The sequence below is a fragment of the Chlorocebus sabaeus genome, chromosome 9 (genome assembly GCF_047675955.1).
Source record: "Chlorocebus sabaeus isolate Y175 chromosome 9, mChlSab1.0.hap1, whole genome shotgun sequence".
Taxonomy (NCBI): domain Eukaryota; kingdom Metazoa; phylum Chordata; class Mammalia; order Primates; family Cercopithecidae; genus Chlorocebus; species Chlorocebus sabaeus.
Window position 1 is genome coordinate 128,233,603 of NC_132912.1, and position 15,405 is coordinate 128,249,007.

Genomic DNA, 15,405 nt, shown 5'->3' on the forward strand with positions numbered 1-15,405 from the left:
CAGCAAAAGAAACTACCATCAGAGTGAACAGGCAACCTACAGAATGGAAGAAAATTTTTGCAATCTACTCATCTGACAAAGGGCTAATATCCAGAACCTACAAAGAACTCAAACAAATTTACAAGAAAAAAACAAACAACCCCATCAAAAAGTGGGCAAAGGATATGAACAGACATTTCTCAAAAGAAGACATTCATACAGCCAACAGACACATGAAAAAATGCTCATCATCACTCGCCATCAGAGAAATGCAAATCTAAACCTCTTTTCTTTATAAATTACCAGTTTCAGGTAGTTCTTTATAGAAATGTGAAAACAGACTAATACAGTGGCTATACTAATTTGTATTTCCACCAGCAGTGTACAGGTGTTCTCTTTTCTTGATATCCTCACCAGCATTTGTGATTGCCTGTATTTAGGATAAAAGCTGTTTTAACTGGGGTGAGGTGATATCTCATTGTGGCTTGGATTTACATTTATCTGATGATCAATGATGTTGAGTATCTTTTCATATACCTGTTTGCCATTTGTATGTCTTCTTTTCAGAAATGTCTATTCATGTCCTTTGCCCACTTTTTAATGGAATTACTTGGTTTTTTGGTTGTGGTGGTGGTTGTTGTTGTTTTTGTTTTTGTTTTTTACTGTTGAGTTGTTTGAGTTCCCTGTATATTCTGGATATTAGTCACCTGTCAGATGAATGGTTTGCAAATATTTTCTTCCACTCAACAGATTGTCTATTTACTCTTTTGATTGTTTCCTTTGCTGTGCAGAAGCTTTTTGATTTAATGTAGTTCCATTTGTCTCTTTTCATTTTTGTTGTTTATGCTTTTGAGATCTTAGTCATAAATTTTTTGCCAAAAGCAAAGTTCAGAAGAGTTTTCTCTAGGTTTTCTTCTAGCGTTTTTTATAGCTTCAGGTCTTATATTTAAGTCTTCAATTCATTTTGAGTTGATTTTTGTATATGGTGAGAGATAGGGGTCCAGTTTCATTCTTCTGTGTGTGGCTCTCCGATTCTTTCAGTACCATTTATTGAACAGGGTGCTGCTTCCCTGATATAAGTTCATACTGGCTGTGTCAAAGATCAGTTTTCTGGGTTCTCTATTCTGTTCCATTGGTTTGTGTGTCTAATTTTACAAAAATGCCATGCTGTTTTGGTTACTATAGTCTTGTAATAAGTGATGCCTCCAGCTTTGTTCATTTTGCTCAGGATTCCTTTGGTAATTCTGGCTCTTTTTTATTCCATATGAATTTTAAGATTGTTTTTCTAATTCTGTGAAGAATGACATTGGTATTTTGATAGAGGTTGCATTGAACCTGTAGATTGCTTTGAGCAATATGGTCATTTTAATGACATGTCTTCAAACCCAGGAGCATGGGATATTTTTCCATTTGTTTGCATCATCCTTTCATTTCTTTCATCAGTGTTTTATAGTTTTTCTTATAAAGATATTTTACCTCCCTGGTTAAATTTATTCTTATATATTTTTGTAGCTATTATAAATGAAATTGCCTTCTTGATTTCCTTCTTAGTTAGATCATTGCTGATATATATAAAAGCTACTGCTTTTTCTATGTTGATTTTGTATCCTGCAACTTTACTGAATATATTTATCAAATTTAAGTGGGGGTTTTTTTTGGTTGAGTCTTTAGGTTTTTCTAGATATAATATCATATCATCAGCAGAAAGAGACAGTTTCACTTCTTCTTTTCAAATTTGGATGCTTTTTATTTCTTTCTCTTGACTGATTGTTCTGGCTAGGACTTCTAGTACTATGTTGAATAGGAATGGTGAAAGTGAGACTCCTTGTCTTGTTCCAGTTCTGAGAGCAAAGGCTTTCAACTTTACTTCATTCAGTATGATGTTAGCTGTGGGTTGGCTGTATATGGTCTTTACTATTTTGACTTATGTTCCTTCTATGCCTAGTTTGTTGAAAGTGTTTATCATAAAGGGATGTTGAATTTTATCAAATGCTTTTCCTATGTCTATTGAGATAATCATAGGGTTTTGTCCTTCATTTTGTTGGTGTGATGTGTCATGTTTTTTTATTTGTGTGTGTTGGAGCATCCTTGCGTCCCTGGTATAAATCCCACTTGATCACAGTATATTGTCTTTTTGATGTGCTATTGCATTTAGTTTGCTGGTATTTTGTTGAGAAATGTTGTATTTATGTTCATCGGGGATATTGGCTGTAGTTTTCTCCCTGCACCACGCCCCCGGCCTTAAATAGCTGTTTATTGGCAGTGTGCTGGAAAGGGTGATGGAGTTAGCATTCACAGACGACATCACACACCACTGTCACGAGGGAGGCAAGAGCACGGGCAAGCCAACCTGGAGCCCCAAGGAGGGGGCCCCCTCTTCAAGAGAGTGTGGCAGGTGGCGGGGCCTGGAGTACTGGGGACAGCCTGGGAACACCTCCGCTTGGTAGGCATGGTTAGGCAATTGCTTTTGACATTTTAATCATGCAATATTTGTTTGCCTTTCCTATATCCTGAATGGTATTGCCTAGATTTTCTTCTAGGGTTTTTATAGTTTTGGGTTTTACATTTCAGTCTTTAATCTTGAGTTAATTGTTATATAAGGAAGGGGTCCAGTTTCAATTTTCTGCATATTACTAGCCAGTTCTCCCAGCACAATTTATTAAATAGGGAATCCTTTTCCCATTGCTTGTTTTTTTCAGGTTTGTTAAAGATCAGTGGGTTGTAGATGTGCAGTCTTATTTCCAAGTTATCTTTTTTGTTCCATTGGTCTATGTGTCTGTTTTTGTACTAGTATCATGCTGTTTTGGTTACTCTAGCCTTGTAGTATAGTTTGAAGTTGGGTAGCATGATGCCTCCAGTTTTGTTCTGAGACTATGGAGTTTTCCAGATATGGGATCATGTCATCTGCAAACAGACAGTTTGACTTCCTCTCTTCCTATTTGAATACACTTTATTTCTTTCTCTTGCCTGATTGCCCTGTCCAGAACTTCCAAATACTATGTTGAATAGGAATGGTGAGAGGGGGCATCCTTGCCTTGTGCTGGTTTTCAAGTGGAATGCTTCCAGTTTTTGCCCATCCATTATGACATTCACTGTGGGTTTGTCATAAATGGCTGTTATAATTTTGATGTATGTTCCACCAGCACCTAGTTTACTGAGTTTTTAACATGAAGAGATGTTGAATTTTATTAAAGGTCTTTTCTGTGTCTATTGAGATAATCGTGTGGTTTTTGTCTTTAGTTCTGTTCATGTGATGAATTACATTTATTGATTTGCATACATTGAACCAGCCTTGCATCCTGGGGGTGAAGCTGACTTGATTGTGGTGGATAAAGCTTTTTGATGTGCTGCTGGATTCAGTTTGCCAGTATTTTATTGAGCATTTTTGCATCAATGTTCATCATGGATATTGGCTTTAAGTTTTCTTTTTTTATTGTATCTCTGCCAGGTTTTGGTATCAGGATGATGTTGGCCTCATGAGTTAGGAAGAAGTACCTCCTTTTCAATTGTTTGGAATAGTTTCAGGAGAGAAATGATACCAGCTCTTTTTTGTACCTCTGGTAGAATTCAGCTGTAAATCCATCTGGTCCTGGGCTTTGTATAGTTGGCAGGCTATTAATTACTGTTTCAATTTCAGAACTGTTATTGGTCTATTCAGGGATTCAACTTCTTCCTGATTTAATGTTGGGAGAGTGTATGTGTCCAGGAATTCATCCATTTCTTCTAGATTTTCTAGTTTATTTGCACAGAGGTGTTTATAATATTCTCTGATGGTTGGTTATATTTCTGTGAGGTCAGTGGTCATATCCCCTTTATCATCTTTCATTGTGTCTATTTGATTCTTCTCTCTTTTCTTCTTTATTAGTCTAGCTAGTGGTCTATTTTATTAATTTTTTCAAAAAAAAACCCATCTGCTAGATTCACTGATTTTTTGAAACATTTTTTGTATCTCTATCTCCTTCAGTTTCACTCTGATCTTGGTAATTTCTTGTCTTCTGCTAGCTTTGGGATTCATTTGCTCTTAGTTCTCCAGTTCTTTTAGTTGTGATATTAGGGTGTCAATTTGAGATCTTTCTAGCTTTTTGATGTGGGCATTTGGTGCTATAAATTTCCTTCTTAACACTGCTTTAGCTGTGTCCTGGAGATTCTGGTACATTGTCTCTTTGTTCTCCTTGATTTCAAAGAACTACTTGATTTCTGCCTTAATTTCATTGTTTTTCCAGGAGTCGTTCAAGAGCAGATTGTTCAAATTCTATGTAGTTGTGTGGTTTTGAGTGTGTTTCTTAATCTTGAGTTATAATTTGACTGCACTGTGGTCTGAAAGACAGTTTGTTATTATTTCCATTCTTTTGCATTTGCTGAGGAGTGTTTACTTCCCATTGTGTCATCAGTTTTAGAGTAAATGCCATGTGGTACCAAGAAGAATGTATATTCTGCTATTTTTGGGTGGAGGCTTCTGTAGATATCTATCAGGTTCCCTTGATCCAGAGCTGAGTTTGAGTCTTCAATATTCTCATTAATTTTCTGTCTCAGTGATCTAATATTGACAGTAGAGTGTTAAGGCCTCCCACCATTATTGTGTGGGAGTCTAAGTCTCTTTGTAAGTCTCTAAGAACTTGTTTTGTGAATCTCAGTGCTCCTGTATTGGGTGCATATATATTTAGGTTAGCTCTTCTTGTTGAATTGATCCCTTTACCATTATTTAATGCCCTTCTTTGTCTTTTCTGATCTTTGTTGGTTTAAAGTCTGTTTTCTCCAGAAACTAGGATCACATCTCCTGTTTTTTTCTGATTTCCATTTGGTAAATTTTTCCTCATCCCTTTATTTTGAGGCTATGTGTGTCTTTGCACGTGAGATGGGTCTCTTGAATACAGCACACCAGTGGGTCTTGATTCTTTATCCGGCTTTCCATTCTGTGTCTTTTAATTGAGGCATTTAGCCCATTTACATTTAAGGTTAATGTTATCTATTAATATGATCCTGTCATCATGATGCTAGCAGGTTATTTTTGCAGACTTGTTGATGTAGTTGCTTCATAGTGTCATTAGTCTTTGTACTTCAGTGGCTGGTAATGGTTTTTCCTTTCCATATTCAGTACTTCCTTCAGGAGCTCTTGCAAGGTAAGCCTGGTGGTGGCGAATTCGCTCAGCATTTGCTTGTCTGAAAAGGATTTTATTTTTCCTTCACTTATGAAGCTTAGTTTAGCAAGATATGAAAGTCTGAGTTGGAAATTTTTTGCTTTAAGAATGTTGAGGCTGGGCACAGTGGCTTATGCCTGTAATTCCAGCACTTTGGGAGGCCAAAGTGGGCTGATCACCTGAGGTCAGGAGTTCAAGACCAGCCTGGTCAACATGGTGAAACCCCATGTCTAATATAAATACAAAATTAGTTGGGCATGGTATCAAGTGCCTGTAATCCCAGCTACTTGGGAGGCTGAGGTAGGAGCATCAATTGAACCCAGGAAGTGGATGTGGCAGTGAGCCAAGATCACACTATTGCACTCCAGCCTGGGTAACAAGAGAGAGACTCTGTCTCAAAAAAAACAAAAAACAAACAAAAACAAAAAAACAAAAAAAGTTGAGTATTGACCCCCAGTCTCTTCTGGCTTATAGGGTTTCTGCTGAAAGGTCTTCTGTTAGTCTGATGGGCTTCCATCTGTAAGTGACCTGGCCTTTCTTTCTGGCTGCCCTTAACATTTTTTCCTTCATTTCCATGTTGGAGAATCTGATGATTACGTGTGTTGGGGTTGATCTTCTTGTGGAATATCTTACTGGGGCTCTCTGGGTTTCCTGAATTTGAATCTTGGCTTGTCTTTTTAGGTTGCGGAAGTTCTGGATGATATCCTGAAGTATGTTTTCCAACTTGGTTCTCTCTTTCTCTTTCAGGTACCCCAATCAGTCATAGGTTCAGTCTTTTTACATAATCCCACATTTCTCAGAGGTTTTGCTCATTCCTTTTCATTGTTTTTCTCTATTCTTGTCTGCCTGTCTTATTTCACCAAGACAGTCTTCAAGCTCTGAACTTCTTTCCTCTTCTTGGTCTATTTGGTTATTGATACTTGTGGTTGCATAGTGAAGTTTTCATATTGAGTTTTTCAGCTCCATCAGGTCATTTATGTTCCTCTCTAAACTGATTATTCTGATCAACAGCTCCTGTAATGTTTTATCATGGTTCTTAGTTTCTTTGCATTGGATTAGAACATGACCCTTTAGCTCAGTGAAGTTTGTTATTACTCACCTTCTGAAGCCTACTTCTATGAATTCATCCATCTCAGCTTCTGCCCAGTTCTGTGCCCTTGCTGGAGAGGTGTTGCGATCATTTAGAGGAGAAAAAGCACTCTGACTTTTTGAGTTTTCAGCATTTTTTTCATTAATTCTTTCTCATTTTTGTGAGTTTTTCTAGCTTCAATCTTTGAGACTGCTGACCTTTGGATGGAATTTTTATGGGGACTTTTTGTTGAGGCTATTGTTGTTGTTGCATTCTGTTTGTCTTTCCTTTAACAGTCAGGCCCATCTTCCATAGGACTGCTGCAGTTTGCTGGGAGCCCATTCCAGACCCTATTCACCTGGGTCCTTCCAGCACCTGGAATTATCACCAGTGGAGGCTGAAGAACAGCAAAGGTGGCAGCCTGCTCCTTTCTTTGGGATCTCTGTCCCAGAGAGGCACTGATCTGATACCAGCAGGAACACTCCTGTATAACCTGACTGAGGGGTCCCACCCACTCAGGAGGCATGGGAACCAGGGCCCTGCTTAACAAAGCACTCTGGCTGCCCCTTGGCAAAGGGGGTGCATTGGGTTGGGGGAATCTCTGCTCATCCAGATTGCCCAGGTTCCTCAGAGCCAGTAGGGAAGAAGACTAAGTCTGCTGATCTAGGGATACCATAGCCACCCCTCCCCACAGGGGCTCAGTCCCAGGGAGATAAGAATTCTGTCCCTAAACCCCTGGCTGGAGTTGCTGAAATTCATGCAGGGAGGCCTCATCCAGTGAAGAGGGATGGGCCAGGGTCCAGCTTAAAGAGGCAGTCTGGCCACGATCTGCCACACCTGCTATGCTGTGCTATGGGAAATTTCTCCTGGGTCCAAATGGTCCAGTCTCTCCAGCACCAGCAGGGTAAAAATGGCAGACTGGAGCTACAGTGATGGAGGCCACCCCTCCCCATAGGAGCTCAGTTGTCTTAGCAAGTAGCCACAGTGATGACAGCTGCCCCTCTCCTGGGGAGTTCAGTCGTCTTAGGCAGCAGGCACCCACGGTGATGATGGCCACCTCTCCCCACAGGAACTCGGTAGTATTAGGCAGTCCCCACCAAGTGGCTGCTGAGAATCTGCACAGCTCTGTGCTTGGGACCCAAGGCCCTGGTGGCGTGGGCTCATGAGGGGGATCTCCCGATCCATGGGTTGCACAGGTCTATGGATAAAGCATGGTTTCGCAGGCAGGGCAGGATGATCACTCACCACCCTTCTTGGCTGGGGTGGGAACTCCACCCCATGTGGCCCCCAGGTGGGCCAACACACCACCCTACTTTTCCTCACTTTCTGTGGGTCCTGCCAACCACCTAGTCAGTCTCAATGACAGAATCAGGATACCTCAGTTGCCGGTGCAGGATTCACTCACCATTTTCATTCTTCTCAGTGGGAACCTCCAACCGCAGCTGTTTCTAGTTGGCCATCTTGGCCCCTCCCACCTAATTTTATCTAAATTTCCTCGTTGACCCAATGGTCATTCAGGAGCATGTTGTTTAATTTCTATGTATTTGCATAGTTTCCAAAGTTCATCCTGGTATTGATTTCTAGTTTTATTCTATTGTGGTCTGAGAAGATATGTGATGATTTTAATTTTTTTAAACTGTTGAGACTTGTTTTGTGACCTGACATATGGTCTATCCTGGAGAATGTTCATATGCTGATGAAAATAATGTATATTCTCCAGTTGTTTGATAGAAAGAACTGTAAATGCCTGTTGGGTCCATTTGGCCTAAAGTTCAGTTTAAATCCAGTGTTTCTTTGTTGACTTTCTGTCTAGATTATCTATCTAATGCTGGGAATAGCGAATTGAAGACTTCCACTATTATTGCATTGCAGTCCATTTATTTGGATCTTATAATATTTGCCTTATGAATCTGGGTGCTGTAGTGTGGGATAGCCATATATTTAGAACTGTTATATCCTCTTGCTGGATTGATCCATTTATCATTATAATGACCTTCTTTGTATTTCTTTTTTTATTGTTCTTGACTTACAGACTGTTTTATCTAATTATAGCTACTGCTGTGCACTTTTGTTTTCCATTTGCGTGGAATATATTTTTATCATGACTTTATTTTCAGTCTATATGTCTTCACTGCTAAAGTGAGTTTCTTGTAAGCAGCATATAGTTGGATCATTTTTAAAAATTCCATTCAGCCAGCCACTCTATATCTTTTAAATGGATAATTTAATGTCTCTGTTCAAAGTTATTATTGATATGTGAGGCTTTGTTCCTATCATATTATTAAATGGTTTTCTTGTTCTTTACATCTTCTTTCTTCCTTTCTTTTTATCTTACTGATTGTCATTGTGATTTGGTGGATTTCTTTAGTGGTACGATTTGAATCCTTTCTCTTCCTCCTTTGTATGATTGTTTTACTAGTGAGTTTTATATTTTATATGTTTTTATGATGGTAAATATTGTCATTTCACTTCCAGGAATCCTTGAGCATTTCTCAAAAGGTCAATCTAGTAGTAAAAAAGTCCCTCCCTCAGCATTTGCTTGTCTGGGAAAGACTATTTCTCCTTCAGTTGTAAAGGAGAATTTTGCTGGAAACAGCATTCTTGACTGGCAGTTTTTTCTTTCAGCATTTTGAATATACAATCCCATTGTCTTATGACCTGTAAGGTTTCTGCTGAGAAACTTAATGTTAGTCTGATGGAGTCTCCTTTATTTATGACTAATGCTTTTCCCTTGCTTTTAAAAAAATTTGCTCTTTATCTTTGACTTTAGGTAGTCTGACTATAATGTTTCATGGAGAAGACCTTTTTGTATTGTGTCTGCCTGGGGACTGTTGAATTTCTTGTACTAGAATGTTTAAATCTCTTTCTAGACTTAGGAAGTTTTTATCTATTATTGTGTTAAGTAGGTTTTCTAATCCTTTCTTTGTCTCTTTTCTCTGGAGGACACTAATAACTTAAATGTTTGATCACTTTGTTATCCAAAATGTAACAAAGACCTTGCTTATACTTTTCAATTATTTTTTATTTATTTTTGTCTGACTGGATTATTTCAAAAGACCTGTCTTCAAGTTCTGAGATTCTTCTGCCTGATCAAATCTATTGTTGAAACTTTCAAATGGATTTTGTATTTCCTTCCATGAGTTCTTCAATTTCAGAATTTCTATTTGGTTCTCTTCTTTTTCTGTCTCCTTGGCAAATTTATAATTCATATACTGAATTATTTTTCTGACTTCTTTGTACTATTTTTCAGAATTCTCTTGTATCTCACTGAGCTTCTTTAAAATGAATATTTTCTCTCTCTTTTTTTTTTTTATTTTAAGACAGAGTCTCACTCTATTGCCTAGGCTGAAGTGCAGTGGTGCGATATTGGCTGACTTTAATCTCTGCCACCCGGACTCAGTTGATCCTCCTGCCTCAGCCTCCCAAATAGCTGGGATTACAGGCATGTGCCATCATGCCAAGCTAATTTTTGTATTGTTAGTAGAGATGGGGTTTTGCCATGTTGGCCAGGCTGGTCTTGAACTCCTGACCTCAAGTAATCTGCCCACTTTGGCCTCCCAAAGTGATGGGATTACAGGCACGAGCCACTGCACCCAGCCCCTAAAATGAATATTTTCAATTCTTTATCTGGGATTTGGGAAATTTCTTTTTGATTAAGATCTATTGCTGGTGAATTCTTTTGTCTCTTGGAAGTGTATTTCCTTGCTTGTTCATGTTTATTCTGTCCTTACATTGCTATCTGCACATCTGGTATAACAGTCTCTTCTTCCTAATTTTAAATTTACTTTCATAAGGGAGGACATTTTCCTGAAGATGTTTCTATGGTTTCAGTTAGATAGGGTACTTCGGTTTTGGTTCTGCATGCATGTAGTCATGTAGGCTCTACATGATTTCTTTGTCTGTAACCACAATGAGTGGTACCTGTGATTTCCTCAGTGGGTTACAGTGTGGTTAACAAGAGAGGCTGTGATGAAGTTGTGCTGGGGACTGAGACGCCAGGTAGGTCAGTCTTCAGGCCCCAGTGGTGGCAGCAGTTAACTGAGCATGTCTATCTTTGTGCTTCAGAGTAATATAAGCTGGCGCCTGTTTTGGCAGCTCCTGGTGGGCCAATTCTTGGGCCTCCAGGTGGCTTGCTTGGATACCAGTAGTGGCAGCAGTGAACCAGGCAGGTGGGTGGGTTCTCAGGCCCCTAGGCAGCTGGTGTGGCATGGGTGATGGCAGTAGCAGTGGCAGGATGATTTTTTGGGTCCTGAGTGGTGTGCATTGATGTTGGCAGTGGTTGTGATGGGCTGGGCAGGCCAGTCTCTAGGACTGCAGGTGGTGCTTGCGTATAGGAACCAGTTGAGATGGTAGTGGCCAGGAGTTTAGGCCCAATCTGAGTTCCCTGGGAGCAGTGTACTCAAGGTGGTGGATGGGTTGGGCAAGCCCAAGGACCTGAGGCTATGTGTTCTGTCATGGAAGAGGAGCCAAAGCCAGCCTGGGTGGGCTTGCGCTCAGTCCCCCAAAATACGACAGCAGGCACCAGCCATCATGAGCAGTAGCGGGCCCCAGGTGGAGTGCTCAGCTGAGAGGTGGTAGCAGCTGTGCTGAGGCCCTGTCACTGGAGGGAGGGGTTGTCTTTGGTGGCCACAGCCTGGGCTGGTGGATGGGGAACACACATCCCTCTCGTGCTCCAGTCCTGCCAGGGTGTGCCCTCTAACCTCGGCAGTGGTCCATGCCTAGCTTGCCCCCCTTGGCTCTGGCTACAGGAGCACCCCTGAAAGCTGACAACTTAGTCCCAGTGTCAGTCTGTGCCTCGCTTACATCCCAGTCTCCTGGCAGTGCTCACTTCCCAGCACCAGCAGCTGCAGCTGCAGCCTGTGCCTCACTTGCTTCTTAGCCTCAACTGTGGAAATGCTCTCAGCTCACTCCTCAGTCCCAATAGCAACAGCCCAAGTTTCCTTAATGCCTCAGTCCAGTTGCTGCTGGGCCCCAGGACAGTGTGCAGTCTGCCAAAAGCTAGGTTTGAAAATGGCACCTTGCTATAGCAGTTTGGGTCTCAGAAAGAAACCCAGCACGACCTTCCTCCCTAGAGGAGTTCCATCCCACAGTCTCTAGGAGACTGTCTATGTTAGTTTCAGGGATGGAAGGGTCGAGAAGTTCTCTGTGGCCAGAATTACACATTTCCACAGTGGGCATGTGGGCTGCCGGAAGTCTCTCACTTACCCTTTCCACATGTTGGGAAGTCACTCCTGGCTCCCAGCCGATCCTGGCCAGGCAGACTGCCTTTTTCCCTTCTTTCTCCCCACTTACAGTGTTTCCTGTCACTTCTCTGTTGAATTCCAGCGTTCTGTCTTGGATAACGTATTTGAAGTGTGACTGCCTGTACACTATTTTGGTTCTTCTAAGTAGGGGAGGCGGGCACGCAATGCTTCTAGTCAGCCATGTTGACACCCCTCCCCTGCCTTGTTATTTTACAGTAGCTTTTGGTTGCTTTCTTCTCTGCTTCCTGTCACATCCCCCAACCCCAGATAACAATATTAACAACTAAGCACTCATATGATCACATACAAACACCTATACCTGTGAGAAGACTTATATTGCTTTACAAAAATCAGATTATATCATACATACTGCTTTGCACCTTGCTTTCCTCTCTTAACAATATATTCTAGAAATGTGTTCAAAGTCAACCTATATCTTTCTCATTCATCCTATCTTCTATTTTTAAAATATTTTCCGAAGAAATATTTTTAGAGGTAAATATAAATAATACAAAGGGCCTTTGGGCTCCAAACCTTTTCCTTCACCCTTCCAACAGGCTGACTGAGTCAACACTTTGCTCTGGGAAGCTGTGGAAAATCAGGCTGGTGGTTGGGAGGCTGTTCTAACATCAAGAATGATGTCTCTCACCAGTTAAATGACAACTGACTTGGGTTCATTTGTATTCAGCAAGTCTGTAGACTAAATCACTGTAAAAAATGGCTCTAGCATTTTAATTTCACTCTTTTAAAATATATATTTAATGGCTATAACATGATAGCTGTGAAATAAACCCTTCTGTTAGATATTGTAACCGTGAAATATAGCTGTTTAACTAGTTGGCGATGAAATTTTTGCTGCGTTCAATCACTCAATGACTGAAATATTAAATAGGAAGGGGCAAATGTGTGGAAAAAGTCTTTCCTACCTGGCAATAGCCAGATTACAACCAGCAAGGTCAACTGCAAAATGACTGTCATCTCTAATGTGGCAATTACTGTCCTCCCAAATGGGCTGCTGCTGACTCAAAGCCAACAGTTTCTTTAATTTTTCCTTCCTCGTCTACAAGTTACTTTGGGAAACTTCATGATCAGCACTATTCTTTTTATGCTCTTAGGTGCTGACAGCAGAAAGGATTTTTGCCAAATGCTCAAGCCAAGCTTTGGGGAGCAGTGCCCTTCTCCCTAAAACCCAGGGACTGGGCTACATTTCTGGGCTCTTGACAGAAGGATGAAATAAAATTTCTACCTATGAAATGTTGATTCTCACTTTCCCCCTTACTTCAGAACTCAAGTTCTTCATTCAGAGCAGCCATGTGCTTGGTTAAAAAAAAACCTCCTCAGACTCCCTTGCAGCTAAATTGGCCAAGTGACACAGTAAGATGGAAGCAGAGGTCTAGGGAGCAGGCTCCAGGGAAGGCAGGAAAGTATTGTTTTCCTGACAAAAAGGGGCAGACTTAGGTGACAGCTGCCTTCCATCTTTTTGTCGTTTGACCTTCCTCTTATTTTCCTGTCTGAGTTGTGGACTCACTGTCTGGAGCTGGAGTCACCCCAAACTAAGGATGGCAAAACAGAACACTGAAAAGGCAGCTGCTGGTGACTCCCTTGAGCAGCTGTACCAGCCTGGGATGGCCAACTGCTAGGTTTCATTGTTACTTAAATATAAATCCCTATTTGGTTAAGACACTATAGTCACTTTATTCAGCCTTTTATAAAATTCAGTCCAACGATTCTAACTGATACATAGGTAATAGCTAGAGGGAAAGCTACTTAGTCTGAGCGACTTACATTTTTCTCTTCATGGGAATTTAGCTTTATGGAGTTGACATTAGTTCCCATTTTACTTTGGCTGCCAGGGATCTCAGAGTCAAATGTGGTGCCCATATATCTACCATATAATCCTAGAAATATACCCAATATTATGTCTATGTTACATGTGTTCTCAGACTCAGCCTCTTCTCCTTCTACAGTACTTATAAAACTGGTTATAACTTTCTATTTGATTTACATTGTATTATTTTATTGTGTACATTTTCCATGCTTTAAATTTTTGTGGAATGAAACAAGGTATACATTTGTGTGTATAGACATATATGTACACATATATACAAAGTGTATATATGTTAAGTGGTTTCTATGTGCTCACTCATTGTACTGAGCACTTGTTAATGAATCATGAATCCCCCACCATGGTCTTCTAGCCTTGGTACATTATGCTCCCATTTTACAGACAAAGAAACTGAGACTTAGAAAGACTAAGCTGCTTAGCCAAGGTTATATCCAAGTGGGTAGATCAGGTTTTTAAAGCCTTCAGACCCAAATTTGCTGAAGTGTTTTCTGTTATTCTTGGAAACAAATTAAAAATTTAACAATTTTTTACCTATTGCTACCCTAAAAGAAGTTGGCATCAGGTTTTTCTCTGATTATGTCTCTCATTGCAAGTCTACATCTGTGATTTCCCCTTAACATTCTTTTGTCAATAAATTGTAGAAATTAGAAATGGGAAAGGCTTGTCAGCCATGAAATCTACATGTTTAAGAGCAAAGGAGAGAAGTGCTTGGCCGACAAGGCTAAGACCTCACACTAGTGACCCTAATGTCTCTCGAAGATGGTAGAAGAGTGACAAATCCCACGGGCTCTGTGAGTGACATCAGAAGAGCAAGGGCTGGGGGAGAGCGTGAAGCTGGGAAGGGAAAGTTTTCAAGAGATGAAGATGAGTAAATGATGCATTCCCAGACTCTTCTCATTTCATAGGCTGGAGGGGCTAAAGGAATTGAATTGGGAGCCAACAAGAATTTGTGTATAGAGGTTTCTAGTACAATATAATTACTTCAACAAATATTTATCAAATGCCTCCTATGCTCCAGATCCTGTTCTAGGCACTGGGGATACATCAGTGACTAAAACAGACAAAAATCCCACCTCCATGAAGCTTATATTCTAGCAAGGGGAGAAAAATAACATAGATAAGAGAATACGTTCTGTAGTACGTTAGAAAATAGATGTTAAGGAAGAAAGAAAAAGTAGAGTGGGAATTACTGCTTAATAGACATTCACAAGGTTCCAGCGTGCTCAGCAGTTTACATGCATTATTTCATTCAATCTTTGCAAGAATATTAGGGGATTCCCATTTCACAGATGAAGAAACTGAGGTTGAGTAAAGTGAAGTGATTTGTCAAAGGTCATGCTTCAGAAATAGCAGAAGCAGGATCTGAACTCCTCAGACCGTTGACCACACCCATGTGGCATGAGAAAGGCATCAGGGGCCACCATCTTCCTTACCCATCTCCCATCCTTGTCTAAAGGTGGGTTGAAGCGTCGTCCTTTAGTCATTCTCTTCAGGAAGCTGGATGTGGCTGAGGTTGGCTGCCTCACCTCTCTATACGCTCTACACGTCTGGGAAGCTGCTTCATAAACTTCATAAGTTCTACACGTCTGGGAAGTTGCTCCTCCTCCTCATTCCTGATCTTTACTTCTCAGCCTCTACCAGGAGGGGAAGGTGCGGGTGCCCATTGTTGCCATGGAATGGGAACTCACCCATCACAATGGGCGAAGGAGTCTTCTAAGCCCTCTGAGGATTCCTGCCACTGGTTTCTTGCAGCTGTGACTCCCCAGGGTAAGAGGCAAACAGCCACCAGGTCCCAGCTGAGGAAGCCCTGTGGTCAGCTCAGTCAGGTGAGGACAAGATGATTTGGGGGTAATGGCAAACATTTTGTACCCTCTCAATTTTTGAATGAATAATGTTTGAGTTGGATGTCCCCATGGCAACTGTATGCTCCAACCTGTTAGTTTTCAGAGAAGTAAGTTGAGTCCCAGGCTGGGGGTGGCCTTGTCTGCATCAGTGGCACTGCTGCACCCAGAACCCATGCTGCCTACCATCTCCTTCTGTGGCAGCCTCTGTGTCTCAGCTCAGACCCAACCTCAGGACTCACAGCCACTCTTACCTGCCTGGCACAGCATTGAGGCCACAAGGAAGTAA

General features: G+C 41.0%; 1 protein-coding gene across 2 annotated transcripts in view; it reads right to left on the reverse strand.

Annotated features, from left to right (window-relative positions):
• Positions 1-14,933, reverse strand: part of TEX36 (testis expressed 36) — a 90,354-nt gene extending 75,421 nt beyond the window's left edge. The window contains exon 1 of one of the 2 annotated variants that reach the window (XM_038009697.1): positions 14,709-14,759. In XM_038009697.1, the coding sequence (XP_037865625.1) occupies positions 14,709-14,759 (51 nt within the window). Of the gene's footprint in view, positions 1-14,708 lie in introns of both variants that reach the window. The other variant, XM_007964368.3, reaches the window with a different exon arrangement.
• Positions 14,934-15,405: the final 472 nt, after the last annotated feature.